The 21,741-nt window shown below is 51.7% G+C and overlaps 4 protein-coding genes across 10 annotated transcripts in view; 1 reads left to right on the plus strand and 3 right to left on the minus strand.

The window, feature by feature from the left end:
• The window catches only part of LOC126069185 (protein EOLA1-like), a 56,451-nt gene that overhangs the window by 7,288 nt on the left and 27,422 nt on the right, over positions 1-21,741 (plus strand). The window lies entirely within an intron of this gene.
• Positions 1-21,741, minus strand: part of LOC126069182 (heat shock transcription factor, X-linked member 3-like) — a 124,031-nt gene that overhangs the window by 1,017 nt on the left and 101,273 nt on the right. For 2 of the 5 annotated variants that reach the window (XM_049872221.1, XM_049872220.1), the window contains exon 2: positions 97-833. In XM_049872221.1, coding sequence (XP_049728178.1) covers positions 97-579 — 483 coding nt within the window. In that variant the 5' untranslated portion in view covers positions 580-833. Of the gene's footprint in view, positions 1-96; positions 834-1,024; positions 2,635-3,947; positions 4,046-16,963; positions 16,979-21,741 lie in introns of those variants that run through there. The other 3 variants (XM_049872222.1, XM_049872225.1, XM_049872223.1) reach the window with 3 other exon arrangements.
• LOC126069181 (heat shock transcription factor, X-linked-like) lies at positions 12,132-14,797 on the minus strand. The gene is made up of 2 exons (XM_049872219.1): positions 13,703-14,797; positions 12,132-12,918 (listed from the first exon to the last, which is right to left on the minus strand). Exons 1-2 carry the CDS (start codon positions 14,261-14,263, stop codon positions 12,184-12,186), a joined length of 1,296 nt encoding a protein of 431 aa, XP_049728176.1. The 5' UTR covers positions 14,264-14,797; the 3' UTR covers positions 12,132-12,183.
• Positions 19,849-21,741, minus strand: part of TMEM185A (transmembrane protein 185A) — a 161,607-nt gene continuing 159,714 nt past the window's right edge. The window contains exon 6 of the mRNA XM_049872230.1: positions 19,849-20,306. Coding sequence (XP_049728187.1) covers positions 20,247-20,306 — 60 coding nt within the window. The 3' untranslated portion in view covers positions 19,849-20,246. The remainder of the gene's footprint in view (positions 20,307-21,741) is intronic.

The raw sequence follows: 21,741 nt of genomic DNA on the forward strand, positions 1-21,741 counted from the left end.
CATCCTGGAACATAAACCCTTTCGGTCTGTCCCCCACCCCGGCATACTACAAAGATGGTCGAGGACCAATATGGGACACAGGTGCTTCTACTTTACCATCACTTTCGTCTTCCCCAGAGCCTTGCTGGGGCGGATTTTGATGAAGCCGTGGAGGTTAAGCTGTCGATTGAAAGCCTTCAAGCTGTCCGTTTCAAAAATTCTCTCTGCACCTCTGCGGCGAAGGACTTCCCTCTGGAAGAGGTCCTTCTCGATGATCACCGTGTTCCCGCTGTCGCTCCAGCGCACGGACTTGAACGCGTCGTTCTCCACGATCATCCACAGCTTCCTTGGGAAGGCGAGCTGGAGAGCGTCACTCTCTTCTACCCGGACAGCTGCGCCTGGCGTTGGGCCCTCTGGTTCCAGCTTGTCCGGGGAGCCTGCGTCTTCGCTCGTGTCTCGGCCACCATGCTCGTCCAAAATCTCCCCGGAAGCCAGCTTTGGCTCAGGGACAGGATTCGACGGGACCCCTCCTTCTGGCTTGTCACCAACAGATGGGGCCAGGTTGACTTTGTATCTCTTTCTACAACCCTGAGCCGCCATGGAACTAAGCTAGCATCAGGAGCACTTCGTACCCAAGACCGTACCACTGTCGGATCCAGTCACCAATGCCTTTGGTCAGACCGGGGATGCCCAGTAAATAGTGCCCACACTGTTCTAGAGTCTCCGTGGTGAGGTAACTGGCTGCTGAGGTCATTGTCCTGTGATGTCACAAAGCAGGCTCATGGGCACTCAGGGACAGGCAGCCCTGGCCAAGTGGGGGAGGGGCCGGGTGGCAGGGACCAATTTCTTCTTTTCTGAAAGTGTGGAAAGACTGAGTTCAAGTTCCCAGAAAAGCCCCCCACCTACTGACAGGCACATTGTTTTCGTGGGGCCAGACCCTAGATGAGTAAAGAAAGCACGAACCCATCTCCACCCCACCTTCAAAACAGGGGAGGCTGAGAAGGCCAGCCCTTGGTTAGTCCTAGCTTGGCACCTCCAAGTATACCTGGGTTGCAGGGTTCCCTGGTGTCTCTGTAGCTCCCAGAAGATGGCAGTTGCTAGCGGCTAGTTGGCCTATTCTCCACCACGTGCCCTGTACCCCTCTTTCCTGTTGTGGGTTCCCCCTTCCAGCTGCCCTTGCCAGTTGGCTGGCACCACTCAGGAAAAAGTCCTGTTTTATTGCCACTCTGTCAAAATGTCCCCATGCAGCACCAGCCTGAGCGCAGCGGGTTGCTCCCAAAGCACCGTAGGCTCCATGACTGGATACCCACAGTGTGTGTTGTACTTGGAGTCTCCCGTTGAGTCGCCTCAGCTCCAAGACTCGTCCCACTGCAGATGGCAGCAGGTTGTCTGATCATTACCATTTCTTCCCCAAGGATACTGTTCCTGTGGCCCAAGGCCCACCCATTTAAGGAGTACCTGTGTCTGACTGCCCCTTCCACATCCCCTGCCCCAAACACTTCCTCTCAGTGGCCGCCTTGGCTCTGTCTCTAAAGCTGCAGCCCCTTCCTTCAGGAGGAGTTGTGACTGGGCTTTCCGCCCACATTTCTCCCCTCCCACGTCCACTCTGGGTCTCCTTTGGGACTTCCTCTTTCAGTGACCTGATTTGAGTTTGAGTGTGTGATGCGCCACGTCCACTCTGGGTCTCCTTTGGGACTTCCTCTTTCAGTGACCTGATTTGAGGTTCAGTGTACTCTGCGCCAACTTGCCAGCCCCGTCCTCCCTACCCCGGGAGCTCGTCCACCCCTCTCCGAGTCCTTCTCCGCCATTCCCATGATTGCAGGGTGCACGTGCAATGATCTTGTTTGCTGTGTGTCAGATGCTTTTCACAACGTCTACTGTACACAAACTCAGACCCACGGGCATTCCTACATGCTTACCTAAAACCAACCAAACCACTCCTGTTGCCTTCAAGTCCATTCTGACTCATAGCTACCCTACAGGACAGAGTAGAACTGCCCCATAGAGTTTTCAAGGAGCGACTGGTGGATTTGAACTGCCATCCTTTTGATTAGCAGCCCTATCACTTAACCACTACGCCAACGGGGTTTCCACATTCTTAGCTAGACGGGACTAAGGGAAGCCAATGTGAAAATCCCCACCAATGTGTATATGAGCCTAGGGGAAACACCGAATGAGAGTGCGGGTACAAAACCCAAGGGCAAATCCTCATAGGCCCCAGGTGACATGGTTCTGCAGTGTGTTTGGTGATACATGCTCCCTGGCCTTTGTGGACAATTTGTTCTCAATATTCACTTTCTAGGGAGGGAGTGCGGCTGCAAGGCCCCGGAGTGAAGGGCCCCTGGTTCCTGTCCCAGCTCTGCAGTGAGTATTACTCGCTCCTACTTAGTTTCTAAAAGAGGGTACCAAGAGGGCTTGGAGAGAGAATCTCTCAAGGTACATTTCACTGCCAAGGCCTCTCAGCCTTCACCATGCCTCCACTCCACAACCCAGGATGGCCCGCGAGAGGCTTCTTGGCTCGTGTCTCGGCCACCATGCTCATCCAAAATCTCTCTGGAAGCCAACTTTGGATCAGGACAGGATTCGACGGGACCTCTCCTTCTGGCTTGTCATCAACAGACGGGGCCAGGTGGACTTTGTATCTCTTTCTGGTACCCTGAGTACCCATGGAACTAGGCTACCATCAGGAGCACTTTGTACCCAAGACCATACCACCGTTGGGTCAAGTCACCAGTGCCTTGGGGATATGTGCTCTGAGGCTAAGAATTTAAGTGGGAAAGACTGGAGGCATTCTCGAAGGAGGTGCCTAGAATCTTCAGTTAAACAGCCAGCTTCCGTCGGTTACAGACCACAGGGCTTTTTCTTAAGCAAGCTTTTCTTAAGGACAGAAGGGAAAGTTTCATGTGGCCTATGCAGTCCGTGAACTCTACAGAAGACCTACGTGGAGGGATTTGGCCATTGGGTGGCACGGAAGGTCATTGGTGGGGAAGAAGACAACTTGGGAAACCACAGTGATGGCCTCCAGTAAAGACCATGTGTTGGCTTTGACTTGGACACGCTGTGTCCTATGGCTTCTGCCAGACCATTGTTCCCTGACATTCCTCGTCGTTCTAACTGTCACAGGATGTCTGTCCACTGGGAGGAAGAGTCTGTTATGGATTGAATTGTGTCCCCCTAAAATATGTGTGGTAATCCCTAACCCCTATACTTGTGGTTAGATTCCTGGTGGTGCAGTGGTTAAGAGCTCAGCTCCTAACCAAAAGGTATGGCAGTTCAAATCCACCAGCTGCTCCTTAGAAACTTTATGAGACAGTTCCACTTGGTCCTGTGGGGTCGCTATCAGTGGGGATCCACTGGATGGCAACGAGTATACCTGTAGTTATAATCCCATTTGGAAATGGATTTTCTTTGTTATATTAGCAAGGCAGTATTAGCGTAGGGTGCTTCTTAAGTCAATTTCTTGTGAGATATATCAGAGAGTAAACAGGCAAGAGAGCAAGCATGGGGCAAGAGGGATGCCAGCCCACACAAAGATCACCCAGTAGCAAAAACTCATGAAGAGACAAGGACCTTCCTTTAGAACCCATGGAGAGAAAACCTTCCCCTACAGCCGGCATCCTGAATTTGGACCTCTAGCCTCCTTAACTGGGACAAAAAAAATTAAATTTCTGTTTGTGAAAGCCACCCACTTGCAGTATTTCTGTGATAGCAGCACTAGAGAACTGAGAGTCTAAGACGTCAGGCCTATCTAGGCCCCTGAGGAGGAAATCCTCACAGCGCTGACTTTGATATAGTCAAGGGAAAGGGTATAAAATGCCACCCTCCCTCAACTAAGCCTTCCAAGTCCCGGAATGTCAACTAGGGGTCTTGGGCCCCCACCTCCAGACAGTTTTTATCAGGTAACTACCGCGTTGAGAGAAATGACTGGTTTGGTCTTCAGTGCTCAAAGGCACCCTGGGATGACTCACCTTATGGAGTGAGTCCTGGCGATCAGGAGACCCGAGCAGAACTCAGCGGACTCAGCCACAGGACCACAACCCCAAAGGAAGCGATTTCAGTCTTGACTCACTGAGGCTGCACACAGACATGTGGAAATGGAGAACAGTGCCAAGCTCTGGGGCCTGTGGCCAGCCTGGGGCCAGACTCGTGCTGTGTGGCCCCTGGCCACCTCTCTCCTTCACCCCTCCTTGTCCCTCCCTACAGCTCCCCCCTGCACCAGCCCGTCCCGCCTGCAGCTCGTCCACCCCGGGCCCAGCAAGGTGTTTCCTGACATAGTTTAGAGCTGCCCGTTGCCAGTACACACCAGCTCCTGTGACATTCAAGGCCTGCCTTTATAGAACATCAGTGTTATATAAATTTTATAGAACCCACCAAAACCAAACCCATTGCTCTCAAGTCGATTTCCACAACATATAGCAAAACTGGAAGGCCCCATAGGGTTTCCAAGGCAGTAAATCTTTATGGTAGGAGACTGTGACACCTTTCTCCAACAAAGCAGCTGGTGGGTTCGAACCACTGACCTTTCTGTTAGCAGCCAAGCACCATAACCACTGTGCCACTAGGGCTTCTTAGCACAGCAGTGCTATATCCCAAGACTATAGATGGTAGGCCAAATCAGACCCAACTCACCAGCCCACTTGGAAACATCTAAACATCACTGTCCAAAGCAAACATTTCTGTCGAAGGGGCTTTTGCCGTGTGAGGGCTTCCAGGGGGAGGGGGAGAGCAGCCAGGGGACTTCTGTAGGGAGGAGGACTGCTCATGGGGGGAGGGGGCAAATGACTCTGGGCTGTTCTTCTGGTAGCAGGGATGAATGGGTCCCAGGCCACGTTCCAGAGTTGGAGAGGAGGACATGGGATGGGGGCGGGGGGCCGGGGAAGGTGCGGGGATGGGACAAAGATGCCAGCCCCTGAGAAGAGTCAGCTCTCAAGGAACCGGGGGCTCAGGCAGGAGGATCCCAGACGTCTTAGGTTGGGTTCTGTACAGAAGCAAAACCAGTAACACATAGAGGAAGAGAGAAAGAGATTTTTCTTCAGAAAATGGATAACGGCGTTGTAGACACTGGCAAGTCCCATGTCCCTGGGTCAGGCATCAGGCTGGGGGATTGTCCTGACTCATGTAGCTGCAGGCGCTGACGAACCCAAAATCAGCAGATCAGATGGCAGGCTGTTGGCTCATATCCCAGATGATGATGAGCCGGGTACAGGATCCAGAGCAGGCAAGCAAGCTTTGCCAGAAGGTCCCATATATATTTTGGATGTAGGCCACAACCCCAAGGAAACTCCACTTACAACTAATTGGCTGATGGCATCATGAAGGATGACTACATAATGACATAACTGCCAAACCACTGAGAATCATGGCCCAGCCAAGGGGACACACAACCTAAACCATCACACCAGGGGAATAGAGCCACAGACAATCCCCAAATGGTGCTTGTGTCTCATCTTCACCCACCAAGGCTTAGGCAGTTGTTAGTACTTTGGCGAGGTACTAGTCCCAGTCCCGGCACTTGCCAGCCGTGTGATCGTGGGGAAATGACCAAGCCCTAGAGCCTTGGGTTCTTCATCTGCAGAATGGGTTTGGTCACCATATTGTGGGACTGGTAGAATGCATGTGGCATAAGTAAAGCACCTGGCAGAGTGCCTGGCAGATCGTGGGTCTTTAATGAATGGCAGTTATTTCTAGGACCCTTTTGATGCCACACCTCATCACCTTTTCCTCTGGGAATGTTTTCATTACCCACGCCTCTCACATTGTATGAAGCTCAGTGGGACACCAAATACTAAATCAGCCAAAAATGCCATTTCTTAAAAAAGACTTAGGAAACATTCCGTCCTAGAGGAGGCGTTATTTAATTTGGGTGTAGGGGTGTCGTCCCCAGCTGGGTGCCACTGGAAGCTCCTAGAATTTGAGTCAAGGACCAAGTCCTTCCCTCCCTCCCAGCTGCTCTTCCATTCAAACCGCTGTTTTCATTCCTTCCACCCCACCAACCACCGGTCCTTCTTTAAAGTTGACCAAAGTGCACTGAAGGTGACCTAGGGAAAATGTCCTCTCAGTGGAGGGGCTGGGCTGTCGCTGGCCAGTGAGAGAGTGGAAGGAAGCCCAGTGCTCCTGGGCCTCACGGCAAGGGAGCCTCACCTCCACTTCTCAGGAACTCCTTGCAGGCATAAGCAGCTGGCTCTGCACTGGGCTCACCTGCACTGGGACAATAGCAGGAGACAACGCCCATACCTGCCCGAGGTGGAGCTTTCTCTCTGGCTTCTCCAGGACCCAAAAGTACCCGTGAAGAGCAGATTTCCATGCAGGCTTCTGTCTCTCCTCAAAGACACCATCTTAGAGTCGGGCCACCTGGTCACACCACCTTCTTTACAGCGAACTCCACACAGGCAACTACAGCTTCCCAAAGCCCCAAGCTGCCCTGGCTAGGGCATTAACTTGTGGCGGCTCCCCCCCGGGACCCCAGCCCCCCAAACCCTCTTGTACTGGGCCTGCAGGTCTTAGGGGACATGGCACCCTCCTCCTGTATGACTGCTGCTCCTGGATACTACCATTCTATGAGGACCTCTCCCTGTCCCCCCGCAACACCGCGTCTCCCAAACAACAGATGCTCAATTCATGTTTGGGGGAAAAATGAGCCAGTGAGCAGAGACTTTCATTTATTAAAGTTTAATTTCTCCTACATTCAGGAATCAGCCAAGCAAATCCAGGTACGTAACTTTTAGTGTTACACAATAAAAGACTAAAAAGGAAACGGGCACCCAAAAGTTAATATTGTATGTTTTTCTCTTTTATTTTATTGAGGGAAAATATGGAAAATAAGAATTTGCCATCCGAACCTTTTTTAAGCGTCAACTTCGGCGGCATTGATTACATTCTCCATGTTGTACAACCATCACCGCTTATTTCCTAAAGTATCTCATCACCACCAACAGAAACGCGGTGCATACTTGTTAAGCAGTAACTTTCCATTACCCCCTGCTCCAGCCCCAAGTAACCAGGAATCCACATTTGTCTCTATGCATTTGCCTATTCTAGAAAGATCGATAGTGCGACGTTACAACATTTGTACTTTTCTGTCTGCCTTATTTCACGCAACATAATGCTTTCAAGGTTCACCCATGTGCTGTGTGTCAGGATTTCATTCCCCAGTCCACAGCACAAAGTGGAAGGTTTCCCATTTGTTTCACCAAATAGCAAAACTCTTACTCTTGAACCTGATACATAAACAGCAAGAAACACATGACCTATGTCGTTCATAAACTTTAATGATGCTGAAGCTCATCGAACCTTCTATGAAAAGGAACACCATTGGAAAACCTCCAAGAAAACACAAAGATGAGGCGGCAGTTCGAATTCATCAGGTGCTCCTTGGAAACTCTATGGGGCCGTTCTACTCTGTCCTGTAGGGTCGCTATGAGTTGGAATTGACTGGATGGCGATGGGTTTATTTATTTTTTGGTTTTGGGATTTCCCAAGGCCGACAGCAGGGGTGTGTTATCTAGGGGCCCCTTTCTTCTGAGATCTGGGGTCCCCTAAGTACTCCCCTTGACGCTTCACAGATCCTCAACCTCTCCCTTCCTATGATCTGAGGCCACCCTCTCATACTCTGCCCCGCCTTCCTCAGATCCCAGACTGAGTTGAGGGGTAGTCGGGGTTTCCCAGGGCTGACGACAGGAGTGAGTTCTCTGGGGCCCCTCTGTTCTGAGATCCAGATCCTCTCAATCCTCCCCTTAACTCCTGGCAGGTTCTGGACCCCTCCCCTCTGACGATCTGAGACGGCCCTCCACACCCCACTGCGCCTTCCTCAGATCCCAGGGCCGAATTGAGGGATAGCTTGGGTTTCCCACAGCTGACAGCTGGGGTGGGTTCTCTGGGGCCTCTCAATTTAGACCTAGGGTCTCCCCAATCCTCCCCCTGACTCCAGGCAGTGCCGGGACCCCTCCCCTCTGATGATCTGAGACCGCCCTGACAGACAGCACTCGGCCTCCCTCAGATCCCGGGTGGAATTGAGGGGTAGCTGGGGTTTCCCAGGGCTGATCGCAGGAGCAGGTTCTCTGGGGCCTCTCGATTGAGACCTACTGTCTCCCCAATCCTCCCCCTGACCCCAGGTAGTGCCGGGACCCCTCCCCTCTGATGATCTGAGACCACCCTGACAGACGACGCTCCGCCTCCCTCAGATCCCAGGCAGAATAGCGTAGCTGGGGTTTCCCAGAGCTGAGAGCAGGAGCAGGTTCTCTGGGGCCTCTCAATTGAGACCTAGGGTCTCCCCAGTCCTCCACCTAACTCCCAGCAGGGTCGGGTCCCCTCTCCTCAGTTGCTTGAGGCCGCCTTCTCAGACGACACCCTGCCCATTCAGATTCTGGGGCCCCTTTGTCTGGGGGATACCTTCAGTGTCCTGAAGATATTCATGTTTAGTGCTGACAGGGTCTGGGTCCTCTCCCTTCTGCTCGCTGACTCCTCCCCAGTTAGGACCTCAGACTCTCCAGGCCGCATTCAGAAGGTGCCTCAGTCTCCCAGCTCCTTCAAAACCTCCTAGAGGAACAGCAGCAAAAGGTTTTTCGGGGGTGCTCCTGTGTTTTAGGGTCCATAGTCCCCTCAGTTCTCCCTTGGGTCCTGACCTTGACTCCTGGCAGAACCTGGGACTCCTCTGTCTGCTGACCTGAGGCTGCCCCCTTCAGACCAACCTAACCCTCCCTCAGACTCCCAAGAAAGAAGTCAGGAAACACCACATCCGGCCACTCTGCCATGGTCTCCCAGGGCTGACAGAGGGCCGAAGCTGGATTCTGTGGGGCCTTTCTGTCCTGGGGTAGATGGACCTGTCAGTTCTCACCTTGAGGTTCCTCATCTTGGCTCCTGACTCCTTGATTAAATGCTCCCAGGACGATTCCCCCTCCTTGCCAGCTCGAGGGCCCTGATGGTTATCCCACTCCAGTGCTCATTTCAGGAGCACTTCTGGAAACCCTGGTGTCTTAGTGGTTAAGTGCTATGGCTGCTAACTAAAAGGTCAGCAGTTTGAATCTGCCAGGCGCTCCTTGGAAACTCTATGGGGCCGTTCTACTCTGTCCTATAGCGTGGCTATGAGTCAGAATCGAGTCGACGGCACTGGGTTTGGGTTTTTTTTGGTCTGAGCGGCCACTATATACAAGACTCCACTGGAATGGTCCTTTACCACTGGCAGTTTAGCCATTTTCTAAGGGCTCTGAGGGGTCTGTTGAACTGTCAAACTCTGAAATCACGAATCTGAAACAGCCCAAAGCCGCCTCTGAAACAAGTTCCCATCTGGGACACTGATTTCATCATTGTCTTTCTCTGCACTTTTCTTCATTCTGACCGCGCCATCACCATGCTCACCCGCTCTAATCCTCACTTGTACCTGACCCTCTGCATTGTTTTGTACAGTGGAAGGGGATTTGTATTCTCTGGGCCCTGCCTTGAAAGCCCAGTCCCCCAGGGATGATCCCGATGTGGAAGGATGAGGAAAGGGGAGTGGTGGGAAATGCAGGTTGTATACCAGGGCCAGGTGTCCCCAGCGGGCACTGCACAATCGGACCTGGTAATTCTCCTCAATGGAGGCTGTCCTGGGCATAGGAGGATATTTAGCAGAACCCCTGCCCTCCATCCACTAGAAGCCAGTAGCACATCCCCACAAAATCTGTAAACATTAGCAAATGTCCTGGGGCAGGGGTGTGGGGGAAGTCACCCTCGAGTGAGAACCACTGTCCTCAGGACTTATGGGGTGATTTCTGAGGCTTTGCTGGAAACAGGACTTCTGCCCTCCGTGCTGCTCTACCACAGTCCCTAACTGCTTGCTGCTTCACCCACCATTATATGACCGTTTGACTGACAACATCCGGCTTTGTGGTAATGACCCAGAGCCCCCACTGGCCTCTATGACAGTCGTCTGTCATCCCATGGGGCGCCATGATGGCAGAATGCCATTGTCACTAAGCCCTAAGAGGCAGCACACACAGGGAGGTCGTGGACACATTCCCACAGAACTGGGGTTCTTGGGTTTGGTCAGACCGTGGGAGAGGGTGCTACCCTATTTTCCACTTTCTCATTTGTCATTGTTTGGCTGTAGCCACCTTCACTGGAGAGGGTGCAGGGGAAAAGGAGACCTCAGAGGTGATCTTGGGGTACACTGACCTTGGAACCTAGCTGACCTTGGGCTAAAGGAAGTCTGGGCGGTGCTCAGTGGCAAGTGAGTCCAGGGTGTCCATGCTCTCCCTCAACACAAGACACAGGCAATGACTCTACACTTGTACTGATGAGGTCAAACCAATTCAATAGCTTCTGGAAGGTTCTGTCAGGTGTTTAGGAAGCTGTATGGACCATGGCAGTAGACACAGAGCAGGTGCCCAAAGTAACCATGTCGAATTGTGCTTTCGAAAGGCCTAGCTATTGTTACTCTCATTATGTGTGTGTATACATAATATATACATAGACATACACACACGTGTGTGTCTAGGTATTTCCTATCACCCAGACATCAGAACCACCTGGGTGTACGACTTTAGCATTAAATGTCACACTTTACATACCTTCTGTACATTTCATGCAGTCCTCTCTAGGTCTAGAACCACTTCTAGTTCAGTCATATTTTACACTTTTCTAATCACTGTCACCTTATCGTGTCCTGGAAGCAACAGTGAAATACCGTGCCCTGGATCATCCTGGTCTGTATTTTCAAGACTTGGTTTAGCTGTCAGGACACAGCCCTTAAAACCTGTTCACACTCACTTACTCCCAGATGTTTCTAGAAAGCAGCCCTCTGCCCTAGCTCAGAGGGACTCAAGGTCGGCATATTTCCTTTAACTATTAAGTTCAAAACAGAGAAATGAGTAAATGGTAAGAATGAAGTACGGAGGAGGTCTGCTACTGGTGTCATACACTCTAGGCTTTGTAAACGAGACCATGTCCTTCAAGCAAATCCTTTTCAGAGGCAAACCACCCGGTATTACATTGTGCAAACCCACACCTTTCTACGTAGATCTGCATGTAAGCAAGTTTCCCGTGGGTTGAAGTGGATTTAAGGAGCATCCATCTCCACGTGACTCAAGTAAAGATCAAGAGGCATTTGGAATTACAAGATGAGAAAAACGCCCTTCTGAAAAGTGGAAGAGCTCACAAATTCAGGAAGCGTAGAAAGGTGATGGGCACCCATTTCTACCTAAGCACTGGTTTGTAACAGCAGCTAGACGGGGCTCTCCACCTGCAAGGCAGTGCGAGATGGGGATTACAAGCACTTCTGTCAGCCGTTCCCAAGTGTCCACTTCCCACCCACTCTTCGGCTCTCACAGGACTCTCCTACCTTGGGCCAAATTCAAAATCCAGGAAATGGCCACCTTGGGGTATTGGGGCTTGGGTTCTCCCACCACCTGATCTCAGAAGTCTTTGGGTGCTATGCCTAATTATCTATGGTAAGAACTGGAAAGTGTCCTTCTCATGCGCTTTCGGACAGAGCAGTGTTTACGGAGGCCCATTGACGAGAGCGTGTGTTCTCCTGTGGATACTCCAAGCAAGCAGAACCAACTTGTAAAGAGAAAGGCTTGTTTCCAAGAGGTTTCTTCCTAAGCACAACTATCACATCCTTGCAATTTTCAGTTCTAAAAATAAAAGAAAAAGCTCCCAGACCCAGCACCTGGAATCAAAGCCAAAAGGTAAACCACGGGACCCACATACTCATGAGCCCCTCTCATCAGAAAACCTGTAGGACTCATGGGCGGTGACTGTCACCTCCACAACGGCATGTTGGGGGACAGGAAGGGCACGTGTAAGTCCTTCCCTAAAGTGAGAGTTGGTCTTCCTTCATCTGTCAGTTGAAGAGAGTGTTATAAAAGGCACCAACAGGATGGGGAATTGTGCCTGGGTGGCCAGGAAGGCAGTGTGGTGGTTATGCACCAACGCCAGGGTTTGGAACCTGTCGCAGATTTGACAGACAGCTCTTTAATGAGTGGATGCAGGCTGTCCGAGGGGCTTTCTTGCACCCGTAACCTGTCTGAGCGTCACCTAGGGGCCTGCGTTATGCCAGGGAAGACCGTGCTTACGTTTGCTTCTACCATGCAAGCAAACCATACCTCAGAGGGTGACTCAAGTGCAAAGATAGACAAGTGACAGAGACAAGGATCATCACTCAGATAGATGGTCACTCATTTTCTGGTGCTTTTATTGGCCTGCACACATCCTGGGAAAACAACTGCCTTATCTGTGGTGGTCCCTGAACACAGGACACCCTGGGGGCCTGATGATAGCTGGCCTGTAGTCTGAGAAGCAGGGGCAGTTGGCGAAGCAGTGGAATGGCATGGCTGGGGGTGAGGAAACAGGCATGTGGGCAGCAGGCCCCATAGCCCTGATGGGCATGGGGACCCAGGGGCAGCAGAAGGGCAACAGGCCCGCCCAAGGCAGGAACATGGCAGGGGAGCTGTGGTATCCCGGAGGCTCAGCTTGCAGACCCACCATTGGCCCAAAGGAACATATCTGTGCAGCAGCCCTGACACGGACAGCCCAGGGGGGCTGTGCGAGGATGGTGGCCTCGGCACCAGGGGCAGCCCAGGGAGCCTGGGTCCTCTCTGGCTGGCGGGGAGACCGCGTTGACAAGAGGGCCGCAGCCTCCATGTTCCTCCCAACATCCTCAAGGGCCCTTGCTGCAGTTGCTGGTGGCGCCCAGCCAGTAGTGCTGCTTCCGGGCATGGCATCGGGCAGTTCTGGGTTCCCCAGGCCCGCCGGCTTGTTCTCACTGGGACACGTGGGAGCTTCCTGTCGCTCCATGGCTGTAGGTGCTGAAGGAGATCTTGGGGCTTCGGGCTGGCTCTCCCTCTGCTGGGAGTACACGTGCACGACGGCTTTGGATGACCCTGTTACGCCCACTCTTCTCTTCATCTTCAGGAGAAGCTCAGGGAAGTCTCTTTTAAAGTAGGGGCAATAGTAGAAGTGTAACTAAGATCCACATTTTAAAAAGAAAAAGAAATGAAAGTGACGTCACAGGAGAACTGACAGCAACTAAAAACAAATCTCCACCCAAGCAGTGTCACTAGCCGTCCTGGCGGCCTTCTGACAAAGGTCACAGTCCCAGGTGGTAGCTGGAAACACGACTGTTAACCCTCAACATTCCCCAACCTCCGACCGGCATTTCACCCCTGGAACAGGACTCAAAGAGCAAAAATCCAAGTAAACAACCCACCAAGGTCCAAGTACACAACCGACCGCAAGGGGACTCTGAAATGGCACTGAGACTGATAAAGACTCGCAGCCTTCACGACGACATGGACCTGGCAATAGACCCAATCCCTTGCTGGGAGCCACGGGCTCTTCACCACCTGGGGCCACTGGCCGGGCTCCACAGGCCCGGTACTCTGCCTTCAGCACTCTCGTTAAATGGCTTAGGGCAGCACCTCGAGTCCAGCTTGCGGGGCCCTGCTGTTTGCAGAGGAAGGGAACAGCACGGCTAGCTAGGGGACAAGTTCAAGAGCTGTGGTGTCATAGGGCGTGTCAGTCGCAGGAGGGAACACAGATCCTGAGATGTCACAGCTATCATCTTTGAAACCCTCTCCCCAAAATAACGCTCAGTCATTGTCACCACCACCCAGAGGGGACACAGGCCTAGGAGCTGTCCTGCACCTCGCCCTAGGTGCCCCGCTCCCCAGAGGCTGCCCTGGGAGTTCAATGACCCTGTCCCCGAGCCCACCGCCTTAGCCCTGGGAGGGAGGCCCTCAGTTGTTACCTTGCTCACGACACACACTGATCTTTCTTCTGTGAACCATCTAGCGCGGCAGACAGGTCGCCAAGCAATCTGGTGCATTTTGCTGAAGCCGTAGAGGTTGAGCTGGCGGATGAAGCTCTTCATATAGTGCGTTGCAAACACTTTGTCAGCACCGTCCCGGTCCAAAATCTCTTTTTGAAATAGTTTCTCGTTGATCCCGATGCACGCGCCGTTACACTCCCACCAAATGGACACAAACTGATTGCTGCTCACGATGTTCCACAGTTTCTTGGGGAAGGGGAGAGAAAACAGGCTCCCGTCCCTCAGGGACAGGGTGTTCGTGCCTGGGCCTGGCCTTCTCAAGGAAGGCCTTTCAGTCGGCGTTTGGAAAGCAGTGTCTTCGAGCAGGAATCTCCCGTTGGGGCAGCCAGGTGGCAGGGGGTCATCCCAGGCCCCTGCTGGAACTGCTGGAGGAGCAGGGCCCGCACTGACAGTTCGGGGTGCCCCAGCCCTTGGGGGAGAATGGGCCATGCTCGAGCCTGGGTCCTGGCTTGGGGGACTGCTTTTCTTGCCACTATCCATGCAAAGTGAAGGCTCTGCTTCCTTCCTAGCAACAAGGGTGAGGCTTAGCCCCCAGCGCTGGGCTCACAATGCAGCCCCAGGTGTCACAATGGCAGCCAGGTTGCTTGACAGTGACATCATAGGACACTTAGCAAGTGACCTCAATAGAAAGCCCACCCAGACAGATGGGTGACCTGTCAGCATGTCCCACATTCTGGGCCACACATGCTCATTTCAAAATGTCACGGCTGATTCAAACATTTGTGTTTCCGGGATCAGGCCCAACCTTCCTTCAAACCAGGACATGTCTTCTTCTGAGAGCCCCTGGGTCAGGTAGAACCAGATGGAAGTCACCGACTCAGCAGGTTCAGAGCTCCTTCACGGAACTCACTGGCTTTGAAGCGCTGCACGGGATTAACGTTTGCAAACACTGAGCAGAATCTTGGACAGGTGTCCATGGTCAAGGCTGGAGCCAACCACCGTTGTAGCACAGTCACAGGCAGGGGCAGCAAAGTCCTCCACAGAGACCCCGTACCACGCCCTCAGGATAGCTCATGGGAAGGCATACTGCAGATGGGTACGCTGGTGACGGGGCTGGCCCCCTCTTCACCCACTGCTGAGCACCCACAGGATGGAAGGCGTCCTTCCTCCTGCCTCTCCTCCGCATAGACATGGGCCCCCACCCACAGAGACTCTATTACACGCCCTGCGTCTCCGTGATCTCTCCATGACAGGGCACTTGCCCCCGTCCTTAACACACGTCTTCTTTCCCCTGACCACGTCAGAGAGAAATGTGTCTTGGATCTGCCCTGGTGTTTGACCCCTGCAACCGTTCTTTTCAGGTTGGGACTGGGAGGTCCAGCATGGGATGTCTGTCCACCCAGAGCAGCATCTGTATCTCGTTCTCCCTGAGGGAAAGCAGCTGCTTTCCCAGATTGAGTTTTGCTTCCCAAGGTCTCCTTGACTACTTAATTGTCTTAAGTATGCACCCTGGCTTGGTGGGGGAGGGGGGGATGACAGTTTCTACTGGCGACTTCTAACGTGTTGCATCATAAAACAGAAAATGCAGGCTTACAAAATTAATCTTGTAGCTAGAGGGGAAGGAATGGTCTTTCTGGTTAAGCACCTTGGTCACAGGATGGCTATGCAATTTGCATCTCAACAAAGACACCTTCCAGGCATAGGATGGGCAGCCACGTGTGCCTGATCAAAAGCCCCTTCCTCTTATGCCATTTCCCTTTCCCCATGCACTCCAGCACATATACCCCTCCAGTTTAAGGTTTTAATCTACAGCATCAATCCCTCTGTCTCCTGCCTACAATGCATTGTGGGGCATGCATAGAAGGGATGAGGGTCTGAACAAGACTGACCCCATGATGAATATTGCCCAATTCCTCTTCATCCTAATCTCTGCGTTAGTAATAAAAGCTTATGATCTCATCACTGGATAAGATCAGCTGTTTGCTGAAAGCTAAGCACTGCACCAGCTCATTTTTCATCTTGGTTCACGACATACCCACATAGGGGGCACCACTCCATGACGCCCCATCTCAATCCAGGCACAGAGACCGCTGACCACTGAGGTGAGGCGGAAATAGGGACCCAGGCCTGAGGCTCTCCTGCACCGTGGGTGAGAGCCAGGGATCTCACTTGGAAGGCTGAGGTTGGCATCCCAGCCCAGCCATGTCCAAGCTCTGTTACCGCAGGCGTGTTACTTAACCTCTCTGAGCCTCAGTCTCCTCACGGTGGTGACAGTGTCAGCAGCTGCCTTACAGGGATGTGAGGATTCAGTGAGACCTACCCAGGGAACAAGGTACCTGGCAGGAAGGCAGAACTGCTGGCGTTGCTTTCAAAGATGTTGTGCTTGACAGCAAGTCTGAAATCTACTGAGCCTAAGAAAGGCCCTTGGCTAACGACAGGACATCATTTAGTCAACAGCACGAGCTAGATCTCCTTGTTGGTTGCTACAAACCACCAGCTGACACTCCACCTGAGCTCCCATCCCATGAAAAGGCAGGGGCACCATGGTGGGCCACACAGCAATCAGGGAGAGAGTTTGCTTAAACATGAGCAATACTTGGCTCCTGATGAGCCCTGGCCATACAGAAAAATCCCTGAAACCGGATCCCCATGGGAGCCCGTCTTGGAAAAGCCCCCACAACACTCTGCTGAGTCTCATGAGCTGCAGCAAAGGTGACATGGTCTCACCTAGGCAGCTGTGGATTCTTGATGCCGTCCCTATTTTCCTCCCGTCCCCTTAGGCTGTACCTGGAAGCCAACTAGGTCTAAAGGGTTGTCCCCAACACACCCCCACCCGACTGCCTATGCAACTGCAGATGCTTCTCTGAGACCGGCTGAGCCCACACTGAGTTTCCTGGACCACCTGTACAACAAGCTCCACACGGTGCACGTCAAAAGTGAGGAACTGCTTTATTGAACAGCTGAGGGACCTGGAATACTGAGTTTACCTGAACTTCTTACACACCGCGCAGGCACAGCGACACCACCCATTCACCCTGTGCCCCCAAACGAGGGCAGCTTTGGCGGAGTTCAGTGTCAGGGGAGGAGCTGTTTACAGGGTTCAGTTGTAGCCCAAACAGTCCACCTAGCAGTGGCCTCCTTTGAAACTCCTCCTCACCCCTCCTGGGAGAGAACATCAACCCTCCTCTCTCTTTCCTTTAGAAAGTGCTATCTTTCTTTTCAGGCTGAAGGGTCTCCTACCTGTAAGAACTGGTTCCCCACCCCCCTGCCCCGATCCACGACTATACCAGCAGTGCTTACAGAAACCACTCTCAGAATGAAAAGCACGGGACTCAGGCTAAAGCGCTCTCGTCACCGCAGACCAAAATCTGCAGTCTTGGAGCTACCCATGATACCGTTGTTCAGGTTTTGTCTCTGACCACCTTCTGTAGGGTTCCAGTTTCAAACAGTGCTTTGTCAATTTTGGCAAGCCAGCGGTCCCTGCAGGTTGCAACAGCACGGACCGTTGCTCGCTTGTGGTGGGTGTCCTGGTAGTAGCAGCTGCTCCATCCGAGGAGAACCTCAAGTGGATGAATGGCTGTGTCCCACAAGGCAGCCCCTGTGGGGCAGGCAGTATGCCGCCAGCTTCTACTCCAGCACAGAGCACGTCCATCTCGAGTACAAGCTTGTAAAAAAATACTTTAACAGAGTAGACTGTACAGAGTAGGATTGCACACCGTATGTCACAATGCTGAAATATTTGTATAAATACTATACGAGTTGTGGAATGACATCAAGTACATTATCCAGGAAGAAAGCAAGAGGTCACTGAAAAGACAGGAAAGAAAGAAAAGACCAATATGGATGTCAGAGGAGACTCTGAAACTTCCTCTGGAACATCAAGCAGCTAAAGCAAAAGGAAGAATTGATGAAGTAAAAGAGCTGAACAGAAGATTTCAAAGGGACCCTCGAGAAGACAAAGTATTATAATGACACGTGTAAAGAGCTGGAAATGGAAAACCAAAAGAGAAGAACACACTCGGCGTTTCTTGAGCTGAAATAACTGAAGAAAATATTCAAGCCTCGAGTTGCAATAGTGAAGGATTCCATGGGGAAAATATTAAACGACGCAGGAAGCATCAAAAGAAGATGGAAGGAATACACAGAGTCGTTATACCAAAAAGAATTAGTCAATGTTCAACCATATCAAGAGGTGGCATATGATCAGGAACCAATGGTACTGAAGGAAGAAGTCCAAGCTGCTCTGAAGGCATTGGCGAAAAACAAGGCTCCAGGAACTGATGGAATATCAACTGAGATGTTTCAATAAACAGATGGAGCGCTGGAGGTGCTCACTCGCCTATGCCAAGAAATATGGAAGACAGCTTCCTGGCCAACTGACTGAAACAGATCCATATTTAAGCCTATTCCCAAGAAAGGTGATCCAACTGAATGTGGAAAGTATAGAACAATATCATTAATATCACACGCAAGCAAAATTTTGCTGAAGATCATTCAAAAACAGCTGCAGCAGTATACCAACAGGGAACTGCCAGAAATTCAGGCTGCTTTCAGAAGAGGACATAGAACCAGGGATATCATTGCTGATGTCAGATGGATCCTGGCTGAAAGCAGAGAATACCAGAAGGATGTTTACCTGTGTTTTATTGACTATGCAAAGGCATTAGACTGTGTGGATCATAACAAACTATGGATAACACTGCGAAGAATGGGAATTCCAGAACACTTAATTGTGCTCATGAGGAATATTTACATACATCAAGAGGCAGTTGTTCGGTCAGAACAAGGGGATACTGATTGGTTTAAAGTCAGGAAAGGTGTGCATCAGGGTTGTATTCTTTCACCATACCTATTTAATCTGAATGCTGAACAAATAATCCGAGAAGCTGGGCTATATGAAGAAGAACGGGGCATCAGGATTGGAGGAAGACTCATTAACAACCTGCGTTATGCAGATGACACAACTTTGCTTGCCGAAAGTGAAGAGGACTTGAAGCACTTACTGATGAAGATGAAAGACCACAACCTTCAGTATCGATTACACCTCAACATAAAGAAAACAAAAATCCTCACAACTGGATCAATGAGCAACATCATGATAAAGGGAGAAAAGACTGAAGTTGTCAAGGATTTCATTTTACTTGGATCCACAATCAACAGCCATGGAAGTAGCTGTCAAGAAATCAAAAGACGCATTGCATTGGGCAAATCTGCTGCAAAGGACCTCTTCAAGGTGTTGGAGAGCAAAGATGTCACCCTGAAGACGAAGGTGTGCCTGACCCAAGCCATGGTATTTTCAGTTACATCATATGCATGTGAAAGCTGGACAATGAATAAGGAAGACCTAAGGAGAGTTGACGCCTTTGAATTGTGGTCTTGGCGAAGAATATCGAATATACAATGGACTGCCAAAAGAACGAACAAATCTGTCTTGGAAGAAGTGCGGCCAGAATGCTCCTTAGAGGCAAGGATGGCAAGACTGGGTCTTACCTACTTTGGACATGTTGTCAGGAGGGACCAGTCCCTGGAGAAAGACATCATGCTTGGCAGAATACAGGGTCAGCGGAAAAGAGGAAAACCCTCAATGAGGTGGATTGATACAGTGGCTGCAACAATGAGCTCAAGCATAACGATTGTAAGGATGGCGCAGGACTGGGCAGTGTCTCATCCTGTTGTGCATAGGGTCGCTATGAGTCGGAACTGAATCAAAGGCACCTAACAACAACAACAACACATAGTATACAGCCATGGAGTCACTCCATGAGAAAGGGCTTGCCAAGGAGGCTTTAAGGAAAACCTGCCGTGGTCCTGCCCCAAGAGCAAGGCCTTCCCGGGTAGGGCGCTGGGAGTGAGGCCCGCAAGGCATACAACCAGTGGGCAACAGCGACACGTGGAGAGCTCCTACTGACTATGCACGGCAGGAGAAGTCTGGGCCACACATCCTGGCAGACGTGCTTTCAAAGCACTGTGATCCTATTTAGCATTTCACCCAACAGACACGAAGCCCCCCTTCCTGGGCCTCAGCGTCCACCCCCAAGGGCAATGAGCCAGCTCCTCAGGCCCATGTGGAAGTCAGTTTCTCCTGCTCTCAAGGGCACACTCTCCGTCAAGCACACTTACCCTGACACCCCCCACGCCACTTCGTACAGGCCCCTCCTCCTCTGTGGCATGTGGTGGGGAGTCACAGAGAGGCTTTGAATGCAAACAAGGCAGGAGATGACAGTCCCCGGGGGCCCAGCTCCAGTTTCAGCCCTGGGTGGAGGGTGCACACAAAGGCAGAGGGAGGGCGAGGAGTGTGTGTCCGATCCACCGAAGTTCCCTCCCGGAAAGAAGGGCCTTTAATCTGGCATTTCGATATTTAGCTTGGGAGGAGGGAGCACATACTTTCCAGGGCTCTGTGTAATGACTACGCTGGCCTTCTTTCGAAACATAGGAGCAATTTTAGGAGGTTCCGGAACAGGGCTTTCTTCCATTTCTTCATTATCTTCGTGATGAAGGTCATATGAGATGTTTCCGTATTCTCTTAAAAATGGGAAAATTTCAAGCAGAAACTGACAGAAATCTTTGCAAATACCGAATCACCCTGAAAAATAAGAAAACACTTTTTCAAAAACTTGGTTCAAGTGAGTTTCACATACATTTTCTTTCCCAAACGTGAAGTTGCACAGCTTTGCGGTAATGCTTTATTCTGACACCCCAGAAACAAAGACTGAACCCGGACTGAAAACCTGGAACTTGACCAGGCCCTCCAGGTGACCCTGAGGGTACACATAGTTGAGAACCTCAGCTCTAAACGAAAAAACCAAACCAAAGCCGTTGCCGTTGACTATATTCTGACTCATAGCCACCCTACAGGAGAGAGTAGAACTGTCCCATGGCGTGTCCAAGGAGCAACTGATAGATTCGAACTGCCAAGCTTTTGGTTCAGCACCCAAGCTCTTAACCAGGGCTCTAGCGAGGCTCAGATACCTGTGAGAACCTAGACGATGCTGTCATCCTCTTAATCGTCCCTGGTCCAACCCTCCCGTGGGGCATAGAATGTCATCCAATTAGAGGAATTTTGTCACTCCCGGGATGAGGGAGGCCGTCAGGCATGTGCTGGTCCAGGCCAGTGGGAGGCCTGGGCTCCAGGGGCCCCTCCAGCGACTTCTAGGAAGCCAGTGTTTCCTGCACCCAGCATAGGAATGGCAGTTCAGTGCTGGCCTTCCTGGCATACAGCCGACAAGGACAGCCAGGGCTGCAGTCTAGGGCCCTCCCCAGCTCCACCGCTCAGGCTTGCAGAAGGGCAGCCTCTGGGGGTATGCGCAAAGGAGCCTCTGAGCCTAGCAAACAGGGGACCACACCTTGGGCGTGGTGAGGACAAAAATGCTAATTAAGTACCACTGACAAGACTAGGTTTAGGAGGGGCTGCTGGGCTGATTCTGGTATCCCTCAACTCTCTGCCCGACACTGCTAGAGAAGAGTGGTGCCAGCCAGTGGAGAGCAAGCCGATGGCGTGGCTTTTTGGTGAAGACCTGAGACCCGCCTTGGGCCCTGCCTTCCCAGGCAAGCACCTTCATTTGGAGCCCTCAGGTTCCTCCTTTGCTAGAGCGTGGGTGCACTCACGCACAACACGCACAAGGGCTTCCAAATGGTGTGTATATACAGCGGTTTCCTCCCTTCTGTCCAAAGGTTGTTGCCATGAGAGTGATCAGCGAAAGATGCAGTGGGACAAATATTGGTATACAAGAGAATGCGTGTGGCCGTCCAGTTTGTGACCAAGCAGGATCTAAAGAAAGAAACAGTCAAGGTCATGCTGAGGCAACATCTGCAAGTGGTCAGAGGAAGCCTGCAGCCAGAGCCTCACTAGACACCCCCAGCAGGTCTCAGGGAGGGAAGTGAGCACTAGAGGAAAGAATGGCCACCCTCCCAGCGTCGGGGAGGGGCCGCCCAGCGTCACGTGCCTCTTCAGGACTAAGCAAGGGTAGTTTCTAAGGCCTGTGCTTCTCACGGGAGAGACCTCTTGGTGTTTGTTCTCA

The sequence above is a fragment of the Elephas maximus genome, chromosome X, assembly GCF_024166365.1.
Source record: "Elephas maximus indicus isolate mEleMax1 chromosome X, mEleMax1 primary haplotype, whole genome shotgun sequence".
Taxonomy (NCBI): Eukaryota; Metazoa; Chordata; class Mammalia; order Proboscidea; family Elephantidae; genus Elephas; species Elephas maximus.

Excerpts from the sequence above, each read along its gene's own strand:
- LOC126069181 (XM_049872219.1), bottom strand. The coding sequence starts at position 14,263 with ATGGATAGTGGCAAGAAAAGCAGTCCCCCAAGCCAGGACCCAGGCTCG. Across the intron at positions 12,919-13,702 it reads CAGTGTGTGTCGTGAGCAAG|TTACACTTCTACTATTGCCC; the intron begins GTAACAACTGAG and ends TGTGGATCTTAG.